Source organism: Telmatherina bonti, assembly GCF_933228915.1.
Source record: "Telmatherina bonti genome assembly, chromosome: 11".
In the NCBI taxonomy this organism is placed as follows: domain Eukaryota; kingdom Metazoa; phylum Chordata; class Actinopteri; order Atheriniformes; family Telmatherinidae; genus Telmatherina; species Telmatherina bonti.
This window is the reverse complement of record NC_136629.1, coordinates 11,094,526-11,119,058: the sequence shown is the minus strand read 5'-3', so window position 1 is coordinate 11,119,058 and position 24,533 is coordinate 11,094,526. Positions and strand designations below refer to the sequence as shown.

At 51.3% G+C, this 24,533-nt stretch overlaps 1 protein-coding gene across 1 annotated transcript in view; it reads left to right on the top strand.

Moving 5' to 3' along the window:
* Positions 1 to 393: 393 nt before the first annotated feature.
* The window catches only part of kcnk18 (potassium channel, subfamily K, member 18), a gene marked incomplete at both ends in the record, with an annotated part of 32,807 nt that continues 8,667 nt past the window's right edge, over positions 394 to 24,533 (top strand). The window contains 2 exons of the mRNA XM_079248700.1: positions 394 to 760; positions 912 to 1,055. Coding sequence (XP_079104826.1) covers positions 394 to 760; positions 912 to 1,055 — 511 coding nt within the window. The remainder of the gene's footprint in view (positions 761 to 911; positions 1,056 to 24,533) is intronic.

The window sequence follows — 24,533 nt, the reverse complement described above, 5'->3', positions numbered from 1 at the left end:
CCTTTCTGTGCTGCTCTGCGCTTTTCAGGAAACGTTTGTAATGAAATATTTCTAATGCATTATTTAAACATGGACTTTATTTTATACACAAGCCCATAAACAGTTTTTTTTTTTCTTTAGCCTTCATGAATCGGAATCTAAAAGCTGTATTCAGACATCCTGCTCACAGTGATCTCATTAAACTAACCTTTGAAGTCTTTACTGAGTCCGTTTTAAACTGATTTCAAGCATTTCAGCGGGATAAAAACCTCATTCAGCCTCTTTGGAGACTTTCTGGTGAAGCGTAAAAACGCATGAAGGACGACTCATCTGGTTGTCCTGATCCAGATCCGTCCATGTGACTGCAAACCATCTTCCTCTCCTGCTCTCTCCCTCTTCCTCTCTCTCATTTTAATGTCAGTTAATTTCTGTTGGGGCCGTGCGCGGCCCCGCGGCGGGCGCGCAGACCTCAGCAAGCAGGCGGGACTCCGCGTTGGCACTCAGAAGCTGCTGAGGAAGAAGAAGAAGAAGATGATGATGAATGTGGAGACGTCAGGGGCAGTGAAGAAAGGACTAAGTGTTAAAAACGAGTCCAGAAAATGTGCCGAGCGCTTCTGGAGGATCTTTCCTCATCTCATCCTGTGCGGCAGCCTGGTCGCGTACGCGGCGCTGGGCGCGCTCCTTTTCAGGCACGTCGAAGGAGGGGTGAGCAGCTCCTGGACCGAGCAGGAGTACCACACGTTTCTGACTGAGGTTGTACACATGGTCCAGAACGACACCAGTAAGTCCATACAGCCCACTTTGCTGTGGGCATCTCCATCCTGCACCAGAACTTTTCCCTGATGTGGAGATTTAATTCAGACAAACTGGTTTTAAAGCATCTGGTTTGCTCCAGTTCATCACCTGATTAATGGCTGATTTGAACGTTTCAGATAACAGCTCCTGCGCAGATGAATGTGTCCTGAGAGGCGTGAAGGACAAGATGAAGGAGTTTAAGTCCATTTGGTTCCAAAGACCCAGCAGGTGGACTTTCTTTAACTCCATGTTCTTCTGCTGCACCGTCTTCACAACAGTCGGTGAGTCTGTCGACCCAGCAAACATCATCAATGTGTCGTCCTTCACATGTTTACTGAAAACTGCAACCTGGCTTAAATATAAATCCAGTTTCTGATCCAGAGCCAGATGGTCCAGTTCTCGGTCTGAGCAGCTTTATCCGGACTATCCAAAGTTCTTCTCTGGAAGTTTCTGCCTTTTGTTCTGAGCTCTGCCAAAGGATCCCACGCTGCTCCGGTGATGTTAAGATCCAGGTTCTGGGGAGGATCCATCCCTCCTCAGACCTGTTGGGGTCCAGGTTCTGGGGAGGATCCATCCCTCCTCAGACCTGTTGGGGTCCAGGTTCTGGGTAGGATCCATCCCTCCTCAGACCTGTTGGGGTCCGGGTTCTGGGGAGGATCCATCCCTCCTCTGACCTGTTGGGGTCCAGGTTCTGGGGAGGATCCATCCCTCCTCAGACCTGTTGGGGTCCAGGTTCTGGGGAGGATCCATCCCTCCTCAGACCTGATGGGGTCCAGGTTCTGGGGAGGATCCATCCCTCTACAGACCTGTTGGGGTCCAGGTTCTGGGGAGGATCCATCCCTCCGTCAGACTTGTTGGGGTCCAGGTTCTGGGGAGGATCCATCCCTCCGTCAGACCTGTTGGGGTCCAGGTTCTGGGGAGGATCCATCCCTCTACAGACCTGTTGGGGTCCAGGTTCTGGGGAGGATCCATCCCTCCTCAGACCTGTTGGGGTCCAGGTTCTGGGGAGGATCCATCCCTCTACAGACCTGTTGGGGTCCAGGTTCTGGGGAGGATCCATCCCTCCGTCAGACTTGTTGGGGTCCAGGTTCTGGGGAGGATCCATCCCTCCTCAGACCTGTTGGGGTCCAGGTTCTGGGGAGGATCCATCCCTCCTCAGACCTGTTGGGCACCAGGTTCTGGGGAGGATCCATCCCTCCTCAGACCTGTTGGGGTCCAGGTTCTGGGGAGGATCCATCCCTCCTCAGACCTGATGGGGTCCAGGTTCTGGGGAGGATCCATCCCTCCTCAGACCTGTTGGGGTCCAGGTTCTGGGTAGGATCCATCCCTCCTCAGACCTTTTGGGGTCCAGGTTCTGGGGAGGATCCATCCCTCCGTCAGACCTGTTGGGGTCCAGGTTCTGGGTAGGATCCATCCCACCGTCAGACCTGTTGGGGTCCAGGTTCTGGGGAGGATCCATCCCTCTACAGACCTGTTGGGGTCCAGGTTCTGGGTAGGATCCATCCCTCCTCAGACCTGTTGGGGTCCAGGTTCTGGGGAGGATCCATCCCTCCTCAGACCTGTTGGGGTCCAGGTTCTGGGGAGGATCCATCCCTCCTCAGACCTGTTGGGGTCCAGGTTCTGGAGAGGATCCATCCCTCCTCAGACCTGTTGGGGTCCAGGTTCTGGGGAGGATCCATCCCTCCTCAGACCTGTTGGGGTCCAGGTTCTGGGGAGGATCTATCCCTCCGTCAGACCTGTTGGGGTCCAGGTTCTGGGGAGGATCCATCCCTCCTCAGACCTGTTGGGATCCAGGTTCTGGGGAGGATCCATCCCTCCTCAGACCTGTTGGGGTCCAGGTTCTGGGGAGGATCCATCCCTCCTCAGACCTGTTGGGGTCCAGGTTCTGGGGAGGATCTATCCCTCCGTCAGACCTTTTGGGGTCCAGGTTCTGGGGAGGATCCATCCCTCCGTCAGACCTGTTGGGGTCCAGGTTCTGGGTAGGATCCATCCCTCCGTCAGACCTGTTGGGATCCAGGTTCTGGGGAGGATCCATCCCTCCTCAGACCTGTTGGGGTCCAGGTTCTGGAGAGGATCCATCCCTCCTCAGACCTGTTGGGGTCCAGGTTCTGGGGAGGATCCATCCCTCTACAGACCTGTTGGGGTCCAGGTTCTGGGGAGGATCCATCCCTCCTCAGACCTGTTGGGGTCCAGGTTCTGGGGAGGATCCATCCCTCCGTCAGACTTGTTGGGGTCCAGGTTCTGGGGAGGATCCATCCCTCCGTCAGACCTGTTGGGGTCCAGGTTCTGGGGAGGATCCATCCCTCTACAGACCTGTTGGGGTCCAGGTTCTGGGGAGGATCCATCCCTCCTCAGACCTGTTGGGGTCCAGGTTCTGGGGAGGATCCATCCCTCTACAGACCTGTTGGGGTCCAGGTTCTGGGGAGGATCCATCCCTCCGTCAGACTTGTTGGGGTCCAGGTTCTGGGGAGGATCCATCCCTCCGTCAGACCTGTTGGGGTCCAGGTTCTGGGTAGGATCCATCCCTCCTCAGACCTGTTGGGATCCAGGTTCTGGGGAGGATCCATCCCTCCTCAGACCTGTTGGGGTCCAGGTTCTGGGGAGGATCCATCCCTCCTCAGACCTGTTGGGGTCCAGGTTCTGGGGAGGATCTATCCCTCCGTCAGACCTGTTGGGGTCCAGGTTCTGGGGAGGATCCATCCCTCCGTCAGACCTGTTGGGGTCCAGGTTCTGGGGAGGATCCATCCCTCTACAGACCTGTTGGGGTCCAGGTTCTGGGGAGGATCCATCCCTCCTCAGACCTGTTGGGGTCCAGGTTCTGGGGAGGATCCATCCCTCCTCAGACCTGTTGGGGTCCAGGTTCTGAGGAGGATCCATCCCTCCGTCAGACCTGTTGGGGTCCAGGTTCTGGGTAGGATCCATCCCTCCTCAGACCTGTTGGGGTCCAGGTTCTGGGGAGGATCCATCCCTCCGTCAGACCTGTTGGGGTCCAGGTTCTGGGGAGGATCTATCCCTCCGTCAGACCTGTTGGGGTCCAGGTTCTGGGGAGGATCCATCCCTCTACAGACCTGTTGGGGTCCAGGTTCTGGGGAGGATCCATCCCTCCTCAGACCCTTTGGGGTCCAGGTTCTGGAGAGGATCCATCCCTCCTCAGACCTGTTGGGGTCCAGGTTCTGGGGAGGATCCATCCCTCCTCAGACCTGTTGGGGTCCAGGTTCTGGGGAGGATCCATCCCTCCTCAGACCTGTTGGGGTCCAGGTTCTGGGTAGGATCCATCCCTCCTCAGACCTTTTGGGGTCCAGGTTCTGGGGAGGATCCATCCCTCCGTCAGACCTGTTGGGGTCCAGGTTCTGGGTAGGATCCATCCCTCCGTCAGACCTGTTGGGATCCAGGTTCTGGGGAGGATCCATCCCTCCTCAGACCTGTTGGGGTCCAGGTTCTGGGTCGGATCCATCCCTCCTCAGACCTGTTGGGGTCCAGGTTCTGGGGAGGATCCATCCCTCCGTCAGACCTGTTGGGGTCCAGGTTCTGGGGAGGATCCATCCCTCTACAGACCTGTTGGGGTCCAGGTTCTGGGTAGGATCCATCCCTCCTCAGACCTGTTGGGGTCCAGGTTCTGGGGAGGATCCATCCCTCCTCAGACCTGTTGGGGTCCAGGTTCTGGGGAGGATCCATCCCTCCGTCAGACCTGTTGGGGTCCAGGTTCTGGGTAGGATCCATCCCTCCTCAGACCTGTTGGGGTCCAGGTTCTGGGGAGGATCCATCCCTCCTCAGACCTGTTGGGGTCCAGGTTCTGGGGAGGATCTATCCCTCCGTCAGACCTGTTGGGGTCCAGGTTCTGGGGAGGATCCATCCCTCTACAGACCTGTTGGGGTCCAGGTTCTGGGGAGGATCCATCCCTCCTCAGACCTGTTGGGGTCCAGGTTCTGGGGAGGATCCATCCCTCCGTCAGACCTGTTGGGGTCCAGGTTCTGGGTAGGATCCATCCCTCCTCAGACCTGTTGGGCTCCAGGTTCTGGGGAGGATCCATCCCTCCTCAGACCTGTTGGGATCCAGGTTCTGGGGAGGATCCATCCGTCCTCAGACCTGTTGGGGTCCAGGTTCTGGGGAGGATCCATCCCTCCTCAGACCTGTTGGGGTCCAGGTTCTGGGGAGGATCCATCCCTCCGTCAGACCTGTTGGGGTCCAGGTTCTGGGTAGGATCCATCCCTCCTCAGACCTGTTGGGGTCCAGGTTCTGGGGAGGATCCATCCCTCCTCAGACCTGTTGGGGTCCAGGTTCTGGGGAGGATCTATCCCTCCGTCAGACCTGTTGGGGTCCAGGTTCTGGGGAGGATCCATCCCTCCTCAGACCTGTTGGGGTCCAGGTTCTGGGGAGGATCCATCCCTCCGTCAGACCTGTTGGGGTCCAGGTTCTGGGGAGGATCCATCCCTCCGTCAGACCTGTTGGGGTCCAGGTTCTGGGTAGGATCCATCCCTCCTCAGACCTGTTGGGGTCCAGGTTCTGGGTAGGATCCATCCCTCCTCAGACCTGTTGGGGTCCAGGTTCTGGGGAGGATCCATCCCTCCGTCAGACCTGTTGGGGTCCAGGTTCTGGGTAGGATCCATCCCTCCTCAGACCTGTTGGGGTCCAGGTTCTGGGGAGGATCCATCCCTCCTCAGACCTGTTGGGGTCCAGGTTCTGGGGAGGATCTATCCCTCCGTCAGACCTGTTGGGGTCCAGGTTCTGGGGAGGATCCATCCCTCTACAGACCTGTTGGGGTCCAGGTTCTGGGGAGGATCCATCCCTCCTCAGACCTGTTGGGGTCCAGGTTCTGGGGAGGATCCATCCCTCCGTCAGACCTGTTGGGGTCCAGGTTCTGGGTAGGATCCATCCCTCCTCAGACCTGTTGGGCTCCAGGTTCTGGGGAGGATCCATCCCTCCTCAGACCTGTTGGGATCCAGGTTCTGGGGAGGATCCATCCCTCCTCAGACCTGTTGGGGTCCAGGTTCTGGGGAGGATCCATCCCTCCTCAGACCTGTTGGGGTCCAGGTTCTGGGGAGGATCTATCCCTCCGTCAGACCTGTTGGGGTCCAGGTTCTGGGGAGGATCCATCCCTCCGTCAGACCTGTTGGGGTCCAGGTTCTGGGGAGGATCCATCCCTCTACAGACCTGTTGGGGTCCAGGTTCTGGGGAGGATCCATCCCTCCTCAGACCTGTTGGGGTCCAGGTTCTGGGGAGGATCCATCCCTCCTCAGACCTGTTGGGGTCCAGGTTCTGAGGAGGATCCATCCCTCCGTCAGACCTGTTGGGGTCCAGGTTCTGGGTAGGATCCATCCCTCCTCAGACCTGTTGGGGTCCAGGTTCTGGGAAGGATCCATCCCTCCGTCAGACCTGTTGGGGTCCAGGTTCTGGGGAGGATCTATCCCTCCGTCAGACCTGTTGGGGTCCAGGTTCTGGGGAGGATCCATCCCTCTACAGACCTGTTGGGGTCCAGGTTCTGGGGAGGATCCATCCCTCCGTCAGACCTGTTGGGATCCAGGTTCTGGGGAGGATCCATCCCTCCTCAGACCTGTTGGGGTCCAGGTTCTGGGTCGGATCCATCCCTCCTCAGACCTGTTGGGGTCCAGGTTCTGGGTCGGATCCATCCCTCCGTCAGACCTGTTGGGGTCCAGGTTCTGGGTCGGATCCATCCCTCCGTCAGACCTGTTGGGGTCCAGGTTCTGGGTCGGATCCATCCCTCTACAGACCTGTTGGGGTCCAGGTTCTGGGTAGGATCCATCCCTCCTCAGACCTGTTGGGGTCCAGGTTCTGGGGAGGATCCATCCCTCCTCAGACCTGTTGGGGTCCAGGTTCTGGGGAGGATCCATCCCTCCTCAGACCTGTTGGGGTCCAGGTTCTGGAGAGGATCCATCCCTCCTCAGACCTGTTGGGGTCCAGGTTCTGGGGAGGATCCATCCCTCCTCAGACCTGTTGGGGTCCAGGTTCTGGGGAGGATCTATCCCTCCGTCAGACCTGTTGGGGTCCAGGTTCTGGGGAGGATCCATCCCTCCTCAGACCTGTTGGGGTCCAGGTTCTGGGGAGGATCCATCCCTCCGTCAGACCTGTTGGGGTCCAGGTTCTGGGGAGGATCCATCCCTCTACAGACCTGTTGGGGTCCAGGTTCTGGGGAGGATCCATCCCTCCTCAGACCTGTTGGGGTCCAGGTTCTGGGGAGGATCCATCCCTCCTCAGACCTGTTGGGGTCCAGGTTCTGGGGAGGATCCATCCCTCCGTCAGACCTGTTGGGGTCCAGGTTCTGGGGAGGATCCATCCCTCCGTCAGACCTGTTGGGGTCCAGGTTCTGGGTAGGATCCATCCCTCCTCATACCTGTTGGGCTCCAGGTTCTGGGGAGGATCCATCCCTCCTCAGACCTGTTGGGGTCCAGGTTCTGGGGAGGATCTATCCCTCCGTCAGACCTGTTGGGGTCCAGGTTCTGGGGAGGATCCATCCCTCCTCAGACCTGTTGGGGTCCAGGTTCTGGGGAGGATCTATCCCTCCGTCAGACCTTTTGGGGTCCAGGTTCTGGGGAGGATCCATCCCTCCTCAGACCTGTTGGGGTCCAGGTTCTGGGGAGGATCCATCCCTCCGTCAGACCTGTTGGGGTCCAGGTTCTGGGGAGGATCCATCCCTCTACAGACCTGTTGGGGTCCAGGTTCTGGGGAGGATCCATCCCTCCTCAGACCTGTTGGGGTCCAGGTTCTGGGGAGGATCCATCCCTCCTCAGACCTGTTGGGGTCCAGGTTCTGGGGAGGATCCATCCCTCCTCAGACCTGTTGGGGTCGCGGTTCTGGGTAGGATCCATCCCTCCTCAGACCTGTTGGGGTCCAGGTTCTGGGGAGGATCTATCCCTCCGTCAGACCTGTTGGGGTCCAGGTTCTGGGGAGGATCCATCCCTCCGTCAGACCTGTTGGGGTCCAGGTTCTGGGGAGGATCCATCCCTCCGTCAGACCTGTTGGGGTCCAGGTTCTGGGGAGGATCCATCCCTCTACAGACCTGTTGGGGTCCAGGTTCTGGGGAGGATCCATCCCTCCTCAGACCTGTTGGGGTCCAGGTTCTGGGGAGGATCCATCCCTCCTCAGACCTGTTGGGGTCCAGGTTCTGGGGAGGATCTATCCCTCCGTCAGACCTGTTGGGGTCCAGGTTCTGGGGAGGATCCATCCCTCCTCAGACCTGTTGGGGTCCAGGTTCTGGGGAGGATCCATCCCTCCGTCAGACCTGTTGGGGTCCAGGTTCTGGGGAGGATCCATCCCTCTACAGACCTGTTGGGGTCCAGGTTCTGGGGAGGATCCATCCCTCCTCAGACCTGTTGGGGTCCAGGTTCTGGGGAGGATCCATCCCTCCTCAGACCTGTTGGGGTCCAGGTTCTGGGGAGGATCCATCCCTCCGTCAGACCTGTTGGGGTCCAGGTTCTGGGGAGGATCCATCCCTCCGTCAGACCTGTTGGGGTCCAGGTTCTGGGTAGGATCCATCCCTCCTCATACCTGTTGGGCTCCAGGTTCTGGGGAGGATCCATCCCTCCTCAGACCTGTTGGGGTCCAGGTTCTGGGGAGGATCTATCCCTCCGTCAGACCTGTTGGGGTCCAGGTTCTGGGGAGGATCCATCCCTCCTCAGACCTGTTGGGGTCCAGGTTCTGGGGAGGATCTATCCCTCCGTCAGACCTTTTGGGGTCCAGGTTCTGGGGAGGATCCATCCCTCCTCAGACCTGTTGGGGTCCAGGTTCTGGGGAGGATCCATCCCTCCGTCAGACCTGTTGGGGTCCAGGTTCTGGGGAGGATCCATCCCTCTACAGACCTTTTGTGGTCCAGGTTCTGGGGAGGATCCATCCCTCCTCAGACCTGTTGGGGTCCAGGTTCTGGGGAGGATCCATCCCTCCTCAGACCTGTTGGGGTCCAGGTTCTGGGGAGGATCCATCCCTCCTCAGACCTTTTGGGGTCGCGGTTCTGGGTAGGATCCATCCCTCCTCAGACCTGTTGGGGTCCAGGTTCTGGGGAGGATCTATCCCTCCGTCAGACCTGTTGGGGTCCAGGTTCTGGGGAGGATCCATCCCTCCGTCAGACCTGTTGGGGTCCAGGTTCTGGGGAGGATCCATCCCTCTACAGACCTGTTGGGGTCCAGGTTCTGGTGAGGATCCATCCCTCCTCAGACCTGTTGGGGTCCAGGTTCCAGGGAGGATCCATCCCTCCTCAGACCTGTTGGGGTCCAGGTTCTGAGGAGGATCCATCCCTCCTCAGACCTGTTGGGGTCCAGGTTCTGGGTAGGATCCATCCCTCCTCAGACCTGTTGGGGTCCAGGTTCTGGGGAGGATCCATCCCTCCGTCAGACCTGTTGGGGTCCAGGTTCTGGGGAGGATCTATCCCTCCGTCAGACCTGTTGGGGTCCAGGTTCTGGGGAGGATCCATCCCTCTACAGACCTGTTGGGGTCCAGGTTCTGGGGAGGATCCATCCCTCCTCAGACCCTTTGGGGTCCAGGTTCTGGAGAGGATCCATCCCTCCTCAGACCTGTTGGGGTCCAGGTTCTGGGGAGGATCCATCCCTCCTCAGACCTGTTGGGGTCCAGGTTCTGGGGAGGATCCATCCCTCCTCAGACCTGTTGGGGTCCAGGTTCTGGGTAGGATCCATCCCTCCTCAGACCTTTTGGGGTCCAGGTTCTGGGGAGGATCCATCCCTCCGTCAGACCTGTTGGGGTCCAGGTTCTGGGTAGGATCCATCCCTCCGTCAGACCTGTTGGGATCCAGGTTCTGGGGAGGATCCATCCCTCCTCAGACCTGTTGGGGTCCAGGTTCTGGGTCGGATCCATCCCTCCTCAGACCTGTTGGGGTCCAGGTTCTGGGGAGGATCCATCCCTCCTCAGACCTGTTGGGGTCCAGGTTCTGGGTCGGATCCATCCCTCCGTCAGACCTGTTGGGGTCCAGGTTCTGGGGAGGATCCATCCCTCCTCAGACCTGTTGGGGTCCAGGTTCTGGGGAGGATCCATCCCTCCGTCAGACCTGTTGGGGTCCAGGTTCTGGGGAGGATCCATCCCTCTACAGACCTGTTGGGGTCCAGGTTCTGGGGAGGATCCATCCCTCCGTCAGACCTGTTGGGGTCCAGGTTCTGGGGAGGATCCATCCCTCCGTCAGACCTGTTGGGGTCCAGGTTCTGGGTAGGATCCATCCCTCCTCAGACCTGTTGGGCTCCAGGTTCTGGGGAGGATCCATCCCTCCTCAGACCTGTTGGGGTCCAGGTTCTGGGGAGGATCCATCCCTCCGTCAGACCTGTTGGGGTCCAGGTTCTGGGGAGGATCCATCCCTCTACAGACCTGTTGGGGTCCAGGTTCTGGGTCGGATCCATCCCTCCGTCAGACCTGTTGGGGTCCAGGTTCTGGGGAGGATCCATCCCTCTACAGACCTGTTGGGGTCCAGGTTCTGGGGAGGATCCATCCCTCCGTCAGACCTGTTGGGGTCCAGGTTCTGGGTCGGATCCATCCCTCCGTCAGACCTGTTGGGGTCCAGGTTCTGGGGAGGATCCATCCCTCTACAGACCTGTTGGGGTCCAGGTTCTGGGGAGGATCCATCCCTCTACAGACCTGTTGGGGTCCAGGTTCTGGGGAGGATCCATCCCTCCTCAGACCTGTTGGGGTCCAGGTTCTGGGGAGGATCCATCCCTCCGTCAGACCTGTTGGGGTCCAGGTTCTGGGGAGGATCCATCCCTCTACAGACCTGTTGGGGTCCAGGTTCTGGGGAGGATCCATCCCTCCTCAGACCTGTTGGGGTCCAGGTTCTGGGGAGGATCCATCCCTCCTCAGACCTGTTGGGGTCCAGGTTCTGGGGAGGATCCATCCCTCCGTCAGACCTGTTGGGGTCCAGGTTCTGGGTAGGATCCATCCCTCCTCAGACCTGTTGGGGTCCAGGTTCTGGGGAGGATCCATCCCTCCTCAGACCTGTTGGGGTCCAGGTTCTGGGGAGGATCTATCCCTCCGTCAGACCTGTTGGGGTCCAGGTTCTGGGGAGGATCCATCCCTCTACAGACCTGTTGGGGTCCAGGTTCTGGGGAGGATCCATCCCTCCTCAGACCTGTTGGGGTCCAGGTTCTGGGGAGGATCCATCCCTCCTCAGACCTGTTGGGGTCCAGGTTCTGGGGAGGATCCATCCCTCTACAGACCTGTTGGGGTCCAGGTTCTGGGTAGGATCCATCCCTCCTCAGACCTGTTGGGGTCCAGGTTCTGGGGAGGATCCATCCCTCCTCAGACCTGTTGGGGTCCAGGTTCTGGGGAGGATCCATCCCTCCGTCAGACCTGTTGGGGTCCAGGTTCTGGGTAGGATCCATCCCTCCTCAGACCTGTTGGGGTCCAGGTTCTGGGGAGGATCCATCCCTCCTCAGACCTGTTGGGGTCCAGGTTCTGGGGAGGATCTATCCCTCCGTCAGACCTGTTGGGGTCCAGGTTCTGGGGAGGATCCATCCCTCTACAGACCTGTTGGGGTCCAGGTTCTGGGGAGGATCCATCCCTCCGTCAGACCTGTTGGGGTCCAGGTTCTGGGTCGGATCCATCCCTCCGTCAGACCTGTTGGGGTCCAGGTTCTGGGGAGGATCCATCCCTCCTCAGACCTGTTGGGGTCCAGGTTCTGGGGAGGATCCATCCCTCCTCAGACCTGTTGGGGTCCAGGTTCTGGGGAGGATCCATCCCTCCTCAGACCTGTTGGGGTCCAGGTTCTGGGGAGGATCCATCCCTCCTCAGACCTGTTGGGGTCCAGGTTCTGGGGAGGATCCATCCCTCCTCAGACCTGTTGGGGTCCAGGTTCTGGGGAGGATCCATCCCTCCGTCAGACCTGTTGGGGTCCAGGTTCTGGGGAGGATCCATCCCTCTACAGACCTGTTGGGGTCCAGGTTCTGGGGAGGATCCATCCCTCCGTCAGACCTGTTGGGGTCCAGGTTCTGGGTAGGATCCATCCCTCCTCAGACCTGTTGGGCTCCAGGTTCTGGGGAGGATCCATCCCTCCTCAGACCTGTTGGGGTCCAGGTTCTGGGGAGGATCTATCCCTCCGTCAGACCTGTTGGGGTCCAGGTTCTGGGGAGGATCCATCCCTCTACAGACCTGTTGGGGTCCAGGTTCTGGGGAGGATCCATCCCTCCGTCAGACCTGTTGGGGTCCAGGTTCTGGGGAGGATCCATCCCTCTACAGACCTGTTGGGGTCCAGGTTCTGGGGAGGATCCATCCCTCCTCAGACCTGTTGGGGTCCAGGTTCTGGGGAGGATCCATCCCTCCGTCAGACCTGTTGGGGTCCAGGTTCTGGGGAGGATCCATCCCTCTACAGACCTGTTGGGGTCCAGGTTCTGGGGAGGATCCATCCCTCCTCAGACCTGTTGGGGTCCAGGTTCTGGGGAGGATCCATCCCTCCTCAGACCTGTTGGGGTCCAGGTTCTGGGGAGGATCCATCCCTCCGTCAGACCTGTTGGGGTCCAGGTTCTGGGGAGGATCCATCCCTCTACAGACCTGTTGGGGTCCAGGTTCTGGGTAGGATCCATCCCTCCTCAGACCTGTTGGGGTCCAGGTTCTGGGGAGGATCCATCCCTCCTCAGACCTGTTGGGGTCCAGGTTCTGGGGAGGATCCATCCCTCCGTCAGACCTGTTGGGGTCCAGGTTCTGGGTAGGATCCATCCCTCCTCAGACCTGTTGGGGTCCAGGTTCTGGGGAGGATCCATCCCTCCTCAGACCTGTTGGGGTCCAGGTTCTGGGGAGGATCTATCCCTCCGTCAGACCTGTTGGGGTCCAGGTTCTGGGGAGGATCCATCCCTCTACAGACCTGTTGGGGTCCAGGTTCTGGGGAGGATCCATCCCTCCTCAGACCTGTTGGGGTCCAGGTTCTGGGGAGGATCCATCCCTCCTCAGACCTGTTGGGGTCCAGGTTCTGGGGAGGATCCATCCCTCCGTCAGACCTGTTGGGGTCCAGGTTCTGGGGAGGATCCATCCCTCTACAGACCTGTTGGGGTCCAGGTTCTGGGGAGGATCCATCCCTCCTCAGACCTGTTGGGGTCCAGGTTCTGGGGAGGATCTATCCCTCCGTCAGACCTGTTGGGGTCCAGGTTCTGGGGAGGATCCATCCCTCTACAGACCTGTTGGGGTCCAGGTTCTGGGGAGGATCCATCCCTCCTCAGACCTGTTGGGGTCCAGGTTCTGGGGAGGATCCATCCCTCCGTCAGACCTGTTGGGGTCCAGGTTCTGGGTAGGATCCATCCCTCCTCAGACCTGTTGGGCTCCAGGTTCTGGGGAGGATCCATCCCTCCTCAGACCTGTTGGGATCCAGGTTCTGGGGAGGATCCATCCCTCCTCAGACCTGTTGGGGTCCAGGTTCTGGGGAGGATCCATCCCTCCTCAGACCTGTTGGGGTCCAGGTTCTGGGGAGGATCTATCCCTCCGTCAGACCTGTTGGGGTCCAGGTTCTGGGGAGGATCCATCCCTCCGTCAGACCTGTTGGGGTCCAGGTTCTGGGGAGGATCCATCCCTCTACAGACCTGTTGGGGTCCAGGTTCTGGGGAGGATCCATCCCTCCTCAGACCTGTTGGGGTCCAGGTTCTGGGGAGGATCCATCCCTCCTCAGACCTGTTGGGGTCCAGGTTCTGGGGAGGATCCATCCCTCCGTCAGACCTGTTGGGGTCCAGGTTCTGGGTAGGATCCATCCCTCCTCAGACCTGTTGGGGTCCAGGTTCTGGGGAGGATCCATCCCTCCTCAGACCTGTTGGGGTCCAGGTTCTGGGGAGGATCTATCCCTCCGTCAGACCTGTTGGGGTCCAGGTTCTGGGGAGGATCCATCCCTCTACAGACCTGTTGGGGTCCAGGTTCTGGGGAGGATCCATCCCTCCTCAGACCTGTTGGGGTCCAGGTTCTGGGGAGGATCCATCCCTCCGTCAGACCTGTTGGGGTCCAGGTTCTGGGTAGGATCCATCCCTCCTCAGACCTGTTGGGCTCCAGGTTCTGGGGAGGATCCATCCCTCCTCAGACCTGTTGGGGTCCAGGTTCTGGGGAGGATCCATCCCTCCTCAGACTTGTTGGGGTCCAGGTTCTGGGGAGGATCCATCCCTCTACAGACCTGTTGGGGTCCAGGTTCTGGGGAGGATCCATCCCTCCTCAGACTTGTTGGGGTCCAGGTTCTGGGGAGGATCCATCCCTCCTCAGACTTGTTGGGGTCCAGGTTCTGGGTAGGATCCATCCCTCCTCAGACCTGTTGGGGTCCAGGTTCTGGGGAGGATCCATCCCTCCTCAGACTTGTTGGGGTCCAGGTTCTGGGGAGGATCCATCCCTCTACAGACCTGTTGGGGTCCAGGTTCTGGGGAGGATCCATCCCTCCTCAGACTTGTTGGGGTCCAGGTTCTGGGGAGGATCCATCCCTCCTCAGACTTGTTGGGGTCCAGGTTCTGGGGAGGATCCATCCCTCCTCAGACCTGTTGGGGTCCAGGTTCTGGGGAGGATCCATCCAGTCCAGGATTCACAGAGCTGAAGTAAAACGGATCCAGAGGTTTTGGTCCAGATGCAGCGCGGTGGTTTTTAGTGAGGTCCTGGTCCTCTGGTGAGGATGTGGGACACACCACGCTGTCTTGCTGCCTCCAGCGAGCGGTTCTTTGGGACGTTGTTTCTGCATTCAGCCGATAACTGTGGAGGAAAACGGCGTAAACATGGAAACAGGAACATTTCTGACATCTTTCTCTTCAATCAATCAATAAACTTTATTGTCATTGCACAAGTGTGCCGAAAGTCACACAGACAGCTCTTCAGTTAAAAAGATTAAATAAACATTTAAAACCACATAAATAAACAAAACACAGAAACAATACTATAAAAAACAAGCACCAATGATAAGATAAGATAATGTTAAAAATATATGAAAAAGCTACATTGTTTCACTGGCAGCTGCTGGGATAGGCTCCAGCTTCCTCGCGACCCTGATCGGACTAAGCGGGCTGGAGAATGAATGAATGTTTCTCAGGCTCTGAAACTGCAGCTAAAATTTTTTGCTCAAATGCAACAACTCTGGGATAAAAACAGTTTTTCAGCCTGTTTGTTCTTGCTTTAACCATCCGGAAGCGTCGACCTGAGGGCAACAGTTCCAAAAGTTGACCAGGGTGAGAGGGGTCTCTGAGGATACTCTGGGCTCTGTCTGTCTGTCTATATGCGGAAGAGCGCAGCCGATCAGCTTTTGGGCGGTGGTAACGACCCTCTGCAGTGCCTTCCTCTCTGCAGCTGGAAAACCACAGCGAGATGCCGTGTCTCAGCACCGCCTCAATGCTGCAGCGGTAAAAGGACGCCAGCAGTTTTTCTGAGGAATCTGAGAAAGTAAAGTTGCTGCTGGGCTTTTTTCAGCAGTGATGTGGTGTTGGTTTTCCAGGACAGGTCCTCCTTGATCTGTGTGCCCAGGAACCTGAAAGCAGAGACCCTTTCCACCTCCACCCAGTTTTGGTTTCGGTTTCTCTCACCTGAAATCAATCACCAGCTCTTTTGTCTTAGAGATGTGAAAGATGGGGTTGTTTGTGGAGCACCATGTTGACAGCCTGTCCACCTCCTCCCTGTACGGTTCCTAAGAGGGGATTTTTTCCTTACTGGTGTCATGAGAGGGGTCAAATGGTCAGATGGGCCAAGGTGAAGTAGCTGTATAGCCTAGTAACCTTGCTTAACATTTGTGTAGACTTTATCCAGTGCTTTTCCTCCTCTGGTGGCACATTTTACATGTTGGTAGAACTTCTGGAGCACTGTCTTTAAGTCTGGATGGTTCAAATCTCCTGCTATAACAAGAACAGCCTCCGGGTAGGTGTCCTGTTTAACGCTGATGGCATTATACAGGTGGCTAACAGCTAGGTTAGCATTTGCATTGGCGGGGTACACAGCTGTCACAATAACAACAGTAAACTCTCTTGGAAGGTACTTTGGTCTACATTTGATGGTCATTTCCTGCGGGTCTGGGAAGCAATTTCCATCAATGGTCCGAGTATTAGTGCACCAGCTGTTATTAACAAAGGTACACAAACCCCCTCCTTTGCTCTTACAAGAGTCATGGTCTCTGTCATGCCGGTAAGCTGTGCGACCCTCCAGCTGAATCACCGTGTCTGGAACGGATGAGTGAAGCCATGTTTCCGTAAGCAGCAGAAGGCAACAGTCCTGGACGAGCCTGTTTGATGCAATCTGCAACTTCAACTCATCCATTTTGTTGACAATAGATCTAGCTATTGAGACACTAAAACCAGAAAGTGGCAATTTATGAGGTTGATTTTTCATCCGTACTACGATGCCTGCCCTGCAGCCGCGTTTCTGTTTGCTCTCCTTCCGCTTCCTTTTCCTGCCAGCTGGAATGACGATCCATGGAGAGCCTGGTGTTTTCACTATATCCAGAGGTATGTTGTGAGGTCAGACAAAAGCACCGTTTACAGGATGTTTCCTCCATAACCCAATTTTTAGGAGGTTTGTGCGACTGTAGATAGGATTTGCGTAACAAAACAAACATATAACAACCAGTAACAGAGAGGAGCTGCGATTATGCGCGCCACCATAATTTCATCCTTTCTCTTTAACTTTTGCAGCTGCAGGTATCGTCCAGTTCTGGTGAGTCTGTGAATTGTAGCCTCAGTTTCCTGTTCTTACTGACAGGAGGGAACCCGCTGTGGTCTTCTGCTGCTGGAGACCATCTGCTTCCAGGCTGGATGTGTTGTGTGTTCAGAGATGATCGAAGCAGTGCTTGTTTTACTTCCTGTTGTCTTTTCTGTCCTTCTAATTGTTTATTTATATTGTTCTTATTGTTGTTTTGTTCATTTTTATCTTGGTTTTACTCCAGTGTTCTCCTCATGGGGATCCTTCGCATCGGGAGCTATGCCTATTCAGTCAGTAAGGTTGTTGCCATGGCGATCATCCCACTCAGGGTCCTGCACTGCAGCCCTGGTTGTGGGGTGGATTCCTGCCAGCCCTCATCAGGGTGGTTCCCATGGTAACCTCTGCACTGTATATAGCTTAGATATATAAGCTATATAGCTTATATATATATTTATATCTAGATAGCTATGCATATCTATCTATATTAAAGATACAGTATACATATAACCATATATATATATATATATATATATATATATATATATATATACATATACATATATATACATATATATATATACATATATATATACATATACATATATATATACACATATATATACATACATATACATACATATACATATATATATATATATATATATATACATATATATATATATATATACACATATATATATATATATATATATATATATATATATGTGTGTGTGTGTGTGTGTGTATATATATGTATGTATGTGTGTGTGTGTATATATATGTCTTATGTATGTGTGTGTATTAAAGATAACATTTAGACAACAATATCACAGTTCTCCCAGCTGGTTCGAGCCTTGGCTGTTGATGGTAGAAAGGAAGTCTTTCTGTGTTGAGTTTGCATGTTCTCCTCGTGTATGCGTGGGTTCTCTCCGGGTACTCTGGCTCCTCCCACCATCCAAATACATGTGTGTTAGGTTAACTGGTTACTCTAAATTGCCCGTAGGCGCGAGTGTGAATGGTTGATTGTCTCTTTGTGTTAGCACTGTGATGGACTGGCGAGCTGTCCAGAGTTTACCTGCCTCTTGCCCAGTGGTCGCTAGGATAGACTCCAGCTTCAATGCGGCTCTTAACTGGAACCGACAGTCAAAAAAATGAATGCTTGGATGGATAGTTTCATAATGAAATTGGGTATTTTCCCCACCACCTCTGGTTAATAACATCACTGACATGGTGGTTATTAACAGAGCTATATTCATCAGATCCACTCTCTCCATCATCAGTGCATCCTAAAATATGCTGTATGTGTGTGGAAGTAAAGATAATGTCCTGCTGCCGCAATCTTTACAAGGTTCAGTACATTAAGAGAAGTGAACGTTTATTCCACGATGAAACTTTCTTACCACAAAACCACTAGGATGTTGGTCTTGATAGGTTTATGGGACCAGACTGCAGACTGCTGTTCAGCTTTTATTTGATCTGAATCTCACCATGGGATCTTTTATAACCCAGATATCACTTTGAAAATGAGGAAATCAGGTGTAAGTGTTCAAATTTATTATAATTTTTTACTCTTTTATTCATTTTTTGTCATTATGTTTGATTTCCTCGTTTATCTCACCTTTGTGGTCCTTCACGCTCATGACCTTTTATGGGGATTTACCTGCAAATTAGTGTCAGTTGCACCTTCTGAAGATATTCTTCAGTTTATCAGTCTAAGAGGAAATCTAAGAACTTTCCAGTCTACAAACATATTTATGAGTCTGATAAAAACTTTTCTTTAAACACTTCTTAACCTTTTAAAATTGGAACGGCAAGGAGCAGCCACCAGAAGTTCCCAATTAGCATATCACGTTTAAACTCTAAAATAAAATCTATTAACACCTGGAACTGTATTTTTATTAGCTGAAAGCTAAAAATCCTGGCTTTCAAACTGTGTCATTGCTACGTGCTGACGACATAATAAAGTTATGCTACATGTGGTGTATAAACATGGTGATGCCATGAAGTCGTGGGAGAGTACAAACATTCAGCAGAGTAGCTGCAGTGATTATCAGAGACTGACAGATAGAATATTTAGACTGTTGTTTTTTTTGTATTTTAGACGGTTTTACCATTGGTTTTTTTTTTTTTGTCGTTCTTATCGTTAGTAGTTTCAGTCATGGACCGTATATGAAAGATGGACGGAGCCTTCGGCAGTAAAAAGTGAAGCCTATGTGGAAGTGCATAAACTGCAGTTCCCCCTTCATCCACTAGGGGCTGCAAAACAGAGCAAATCCCCATAGACTCCCATGTTAAAAAGGCAGAAATAAACATGTTTACAGCCTGGTTCAAAATTCCATTTTCGGTTTAAGAGGTCAGGTTTACCTTCATGACAACTGTGGGGGGAGTAAATTTTTTTTTCTAACTCGCCCATTTAAAAGTAATTTAATCTCAGCATATTTAGAGGCGTGTCCCTTTGATTGACAGGTACCAATCTCTGGCTTCAAGTAAGAGGAACGTAGAACCGCAGTTTTTATCCGGTTACCAACATGACTTAGCTTTAGGCCGTACCTCCGTTAGCTGGTTAGTTCCTGTTATCGCCAGGTTAGCTCGGTTAGCTCTTAGCTACAGAAAGCTCGGAGTTCGCTTGATGTCAATCATCCACCATGACGCTCACAGCTGCCCTCTCAGCTCCACCTCTTTGCCCATATTTGTATTTTCCGGGTGAGACGACACGCATGCCCCTGCGATGGTGACGGTAGGAACCGCCCACCGAGCTTCAATTCAGCTCTTCAGAAACCTACGGGTGACGTCATGGAGGCTCCCCCCATCTTTCAATATACAGTCTATGGTCTCAATGTAGCTCACCGCTCGTTCTTCAGCAGGCTTGTTTTCTGTAGCACATTAGTAGTTTTTAGCTTAGTTTATATTATTGTAGGTTAGATAAGTTTTGATAGCTATTTTATAAACACATGTGGCCCCGGATAAGCGGCACGAAGATGAAGATGAAGATACACATGTGGAATCAGTGGTTCAAGTTCAAGGTCTTTATTTGCCTTTTGTGGATAAAGCAACCATCCAGACACATTGGCGTTCTTTAAGGCTGCCACAATCCGTCAACGTTGTTGACAAAAATCGACTTTGGGGATAGTCAACAATGAATTCCATTGTCGACTATTTTTGCCAGATGTGTTTTTCTCACTTCATCATAATCTCTGCCGAGTCGCACGCACAGTACCGTCTCTGCTGGGCGGTAACGTACACAAAAATGGTGGCGTCCACAACAACAACGCGTACCCAAACATCTCAAGTTTGGGAACATTGAAGCCTGGACAAGGGAAACAAAAAGATCTCCTGCAAGTTTGCAAAGCAGAACTTGCTCATCATGGCAGCACATCAGTGAAGCATGAGCATTTAAAGAAGAAGCACGTCGGGCATTAAAATGAAACGGAGTCTGACTCGCCTCGGTAAGATTACCTTCTACGCTAACTAGCAGACTGAGGCATCAAAAATAAAATGTATGTCTGACTGAAGTATTTTAAATTAAAAGCATGCAGTCTGAAGAAGAGATCCACCATGGACCCTTTCTGCAGAGGAAGCAGACCCTGCAACAGGCGACCGCCCTCACAGAGTCAGTCTTGGAGATGCTGATCTGCGATATGAGGCCGCTCATTTCATTTAGTTTGTTTGGAGAACCCTGAATGCTTTATTTTCAGATATATATGTCATTAAAACCATCAGATTTCAGACTGTTGTAATTGTAAAGTTCTCTTGCAAAACTGTGAAGTTGACCACTGAATGTACTTCACTAAAATGCTCTTTGTTTTATTTACTGTTTTACTGCTCCTAATGTGCCTGACCTCAGTTTAAAGTAAAGTAATATATATTGATATTGTTATTTATTTTTTATCTAAAAAAACATTTCCGTGTTCTTAAGAGAATGGACAGAGATTTATATATTTATGGGTTTATGTCTATACTGACTGAGCACTGCTCCTGTCAGATGGGTTTATATTACAGGACATTCTTGTTTACTTTTTATAAACCCGCCTTTCACCAGCAAAGTTGATAAAAAGAGACTTTTTGTTAATGGAAGTACCCATCTTTCTTGTGTTTATTATCATTCGCCACATAATCAAAGCAACCTCATGCTAAATTAACTAACTAAAAACTATATTATATGATTAGTCAACACTAGTCAACACATGAGGCATGTACTTTATTTTATTTTTGAGAGACTGGACGTTTGCACACAGTATGATTGGGAAGGTTAGCATTTAATTGCTAAACTCCTCGCTTACATTTCAGCTTGCTGTTCTCAGAGCTCCTTGTCAGGGGCCAGTGTAAAGTTAAATCCCCATAGCGGGGTAGCATCGGGCGACATTCCAACATGGTTGGGAAAAGTCCAAGATAATGACCCTCTCTCAGCTGTAATAAGTTGCCTGATAAGACAGCTTGGCTTTCATTCTACATGTTTCTTCATTTATGAGTGTTTTGCATCAATGTCTATTCATTTAGTTCAGTTTCATGAAAAAGACTGAATTTGTATTAATTCAGACTTTCAATGTTCCATAATCTTTTTATTTATATTATACACATTCTAGGGAGAAATATAAAAATACTCCCATCAAATGACACCACAGTAAAAAATACACATGTATTGTATATTTCAGTGGCTTCGTATAGCAGTTAAATCAATAAATCAAAACGCCTTTCTGCTTTGCTTCTAAAAAGGATTGCATCTCAAAAACTGGAATAGATTGTTGCAATAGCTTGTGTAAAGGAATGATTTTTTTTTTTTTTTATCCTATTGACTGTTTTGATCACCATGTTTTGTGTGCTTATTTAGTAAAATGGGAAAAATGTGTGTGTTTAAGATTCAGATATTTGTGTACTTTATATTTATGGCATAATTTCAACATTTTTGAAAGCTATTCTTGCCCAAATACTTTAATAATTTTGTATCTTAAGCTCTACGAATGATGAAATGTTAAATACTTCAGGATACTCAGAAATTACACCACTATATGCAAAGATAAGAGTGTGAGCACAAGCAGACCACTTCTGTTGCCGTTTTTAAAAGATTAAAAATATCCTCAGAACAAATTTAAGGAGATTCATAAATAGATTTTGGGGAAATGAAACCTGGTATTTGGCTGGACAAAGAAAACAGCTGGAATTTTTATGAAAACAAACATAAACCTAGAAAGCTTCTGATGTTTAGAGAAAGAGAATTGGTCCATTTTCTCAGTGTAATGTGAGAATCTCTGTTCTAAATTTTGAGTGTGAATTCTGCATTTTGTCCTTACACACCGACGCCCTATTCAGGGTGTTATTTTTCCGTGAACGGGGCGTTGACCCTGTTCACAGCCTTGTTGGTTTTGAAGTGCTCAGATGAACGCGGTGGATCTGCATTTAAGCATCTTTTGCCATGTTAGCGCTGCTCAAAGGGAAGGAGTGGCTCATCCTGGTAGGGAAGCTACAAACTGTTCAACCCCACATCTGTGTAAAAGAATGACATGAGGAGATGGTGAAGGTGGAAGCTTAGTAGCTTTTCATTGCGGTTTGTGTATAAAACATCAAGCATCATCACGCTGATTAAACAACTTGCATTTCTCTTTTCTCAGTTTTCTCACCAGTTGATGTGTGAGATTCTTGTGAAGACACATTACTGAGTTTCTTACGCTCCAGTTACGATAAGTGGTTAAAAGTATGTCAGGTAATGGCTAATGGATTAGCAGCAACAGGAAGCTCACAACTCTTACAAGACGAGGCAGACTGAGAGGAGAACGCTGTTAGGGGTTTAGCCTCTCCCAGCCCAAGGGTCTTTTGAAGGTTTTGGCTTTAGAAATGACATACGCAAATACTATTGCATATTTCTCTGTGATTATACACAAACCCTCTTGGTATCAAATTAAAACTAACACTTGTGGGATTTTAGCTGGAGTGAAATCATGACCACAGATGATGCTCCTATTTTAAAGTAATTGATGATGGAACATGAGAAAATTTTCATATTTTTTTCCTCGCCTAAATATTTTTTTGCATTTCAAAGTATATAAAAGCTTTAAAATGTGCTACTTTAATAAAAAAAAAAAAAAAAAAACAGAACACCATGCCTCAACATGTGGACAGTGCCTGTGCAAAGTTTCATGCAGCTGAAGCAAAGCACAACAAAGTTACAGGGATTTTAGTAAAAAGGTGGCCGGGCGTTTTTCAGTTCGGTTTAGCATCATGTGTGAAAATTGGGATTTATTTAGGTATTGAAAGGCAGAAATGATCCAACTTCATTTGCGGGCCTGAAAACGTTGGTTTCTGAATATTTTTTTAAGGAATAGCTTAATTATTTATAGCCCTATTTAAATAAAACCATAAAGAACAATGATGTTTGACTTATGGTGAGAAACATGTTTACTATAAAACACTATTTACAGAAGAACAAAATAAAGTTTGTAGTAAACATTTTGTGTGATGACTAACAGAACATATTTATTCAGCCATATTCCGTTCATATTCAGCATCCCAGTTTCCCTTGCAGGAGGCCTCGGTGTGGAATCGTGCACACACAACTCGATCCACGTGTCTTATAAATCATTTCCAGGACTGTTTCTAACGTGCAGCATGTTTTCTGGAGTCCCATTGTGTTGTTTTTGTTTAGCTTTTTTTAGTTAAATAAAGTAAAAAAAAAAAAAAAAAAAAGCAGACGCCGCGACACTGACAACCACAATACCGTGTGCAGTGGGTGTGTGCGTAATGTGCTCTGCATGTGCATGCACAGGTTGTATAGTTCTGTGTTAGTTTTACGCCAGGATATAACTTTGGCTGTTATTGGCCGATCGGTATGACCAATCCCTCATTCTAATTGTGTGATAGGGTAGCATCACAGTGATGTCATGAATTTTACTTCAATATGACCAATCAGCAACTGCAAAGTCGGAAATGTTTGTGATGCAGAATGACTGGCACCTGTCGTCGTCGTCCAATAAAACTGATCTTACCGGCCAGAAAATGGTAACTACATCCAAAGCTAAATGGGAAACGTAGTTGCTTTACTAAATACAGTTTTACGTTGAATTAACGTTTTGGACAAAAACAGCAAAGGTAAGACGGAATACGCAATGATCTTTTTCAAACGTGAAGCATAAATTTATTCTTCGTTTGACTCTGGTTGAGTGAATCTTGGTCATAGCGAGATGAAACTGGTATGGTGGAATCTGTGGGATGTGTGCTTTCAGTCGATGTGGTTTTTGTTTGTTTCCATAACGCTGGGTGGACACAAGTCACAAGTCCATTATGTTTGTTTACGTATTTCTGGGGACTTTGGAGTTTTAATTGCTTATTGTCCAGACTGTTTGGTGGTTATAATTAGGGCTGAACAATTAATCGGATTTTGATCATGATCACGATTTTGGTGGCCACAATTAAATAAACCTGATCGTCAACGATATTTACATTCAAAATGCGAGCTCTGCTGCATGCGTCTCTGATCACTCAGGTTCTCAACCAGTAGTCTGCCAATCACCAAGGGGCGAACACGTGGTTAAGGCTTCATTAAGCTGCCTAAATACCGAGTGCACACCTTTTACCAGCAGCCAGTTACGTATCCTTGGATTGGTTGGACATTTGAGGTGGGCGTGGTTATAATCAAATCAAATCAAATCAAACTTTATTTGTATAGCACTTTTCGTGCTTAAAAACAATACAAAGTGCTTTACATTATAAAACAATTTACATCAAAATAGATAAAACACTAACACACATACACATCCCCTTTCACCCACCCACAACCACCCTCACCCATGCCCTATTTGCCCTGTAACAGTTAAAAGAAGATGAATGAATGGCCAGGTGCATTTGCACCAGATGTGCACCAGATAAGGAAACGGTATTCTCAGGGAGCCTCTACACAAAGGGCTACCCCCAACCAAGACCACCCAGGCCATCACCATGGCCTGGGTGGTCTTGGGAGAGCATGAAGCTGTAAGACACTGCTTCCACATTTTTCCTGTTGAAGGTAAAACGGATTGTTTTGATTAAACAGCTGATCAAGGTGGTAAAAAATACCAACATTTTTACAACATGTGGCATTAAAATACACAAACCCTGCCGCGTACACAACCCATCCTGCCGCGGACGAAGTTGCTCTTTAAATATGAAATAAGCAGCTTCATTGCACAAAAAGCAGACATCGACGCCCGCATTGATCC